At 63.3% G+C, this 240-nt stretch overlaps 1 protein-coding gene across 1 annotated transcript in view; it reads right to left on the reverse strand.

Moving 5' to 3' along the window:
- Positions 1–82, reverse strand: part of LOC104499063 (tubulin gamma-1 chain) — a gene marked incomplete at both ends in the record, with an annotated part of 2894 nt that extends 2812 nt beyond the window's left edge. The window contains one exon of the mRNA XM_010142519.1: positions 6–82. Within this exon, the coding sequence (XP_010140821.1) occupies positions 6–82 (77 nt within the window). The remainder of the gene's footprint in view (positions 1–5) is intronic.
- Between the last annotated feature and the right edge of the window lie 158 nt (positions 83–240).

The raw sequence follows: 240 nt of genomic DNA on the forward strand, positions 1-240 counted from the left end.
GTTGGATTGGAGAGAAGCACGGGTTCGGATGGTCCAGCCGGTCCGTCGCAATCCGATTCAAGGCCGTGTTGTCCAGAACCACCTGTGAGAGAAAAGCTGTCGGTGAAGAGCCTGGCAGACAGCCCCGGGCACGTGTCTTGAGGGCACCGGACTGCCCAATGCAGGCCCCGAGCGCTGCGGCCTGGCAGAGCCCTCCACGGGGTGGCAGACACTGGAACCACGAGCTGACTTGTCCACGGA

The sequence above is a fragment of the Buceros rhinoceros genome, unplaced genomic scaffold, assembly GCF_000710305.1.
Source record: "Buceros rhinoceros silvestris isolate BGI_N320 unplaced genomic scaffold, ASM71030v1 scaffold31658, whole genome shotgun sequence".
Lineage (NCBI taxonomy): Eukaryota > Metazoa > Chordata > Aves > Bucerotiformes > Bucerotidae > Buceros > Buceros rhinoceros.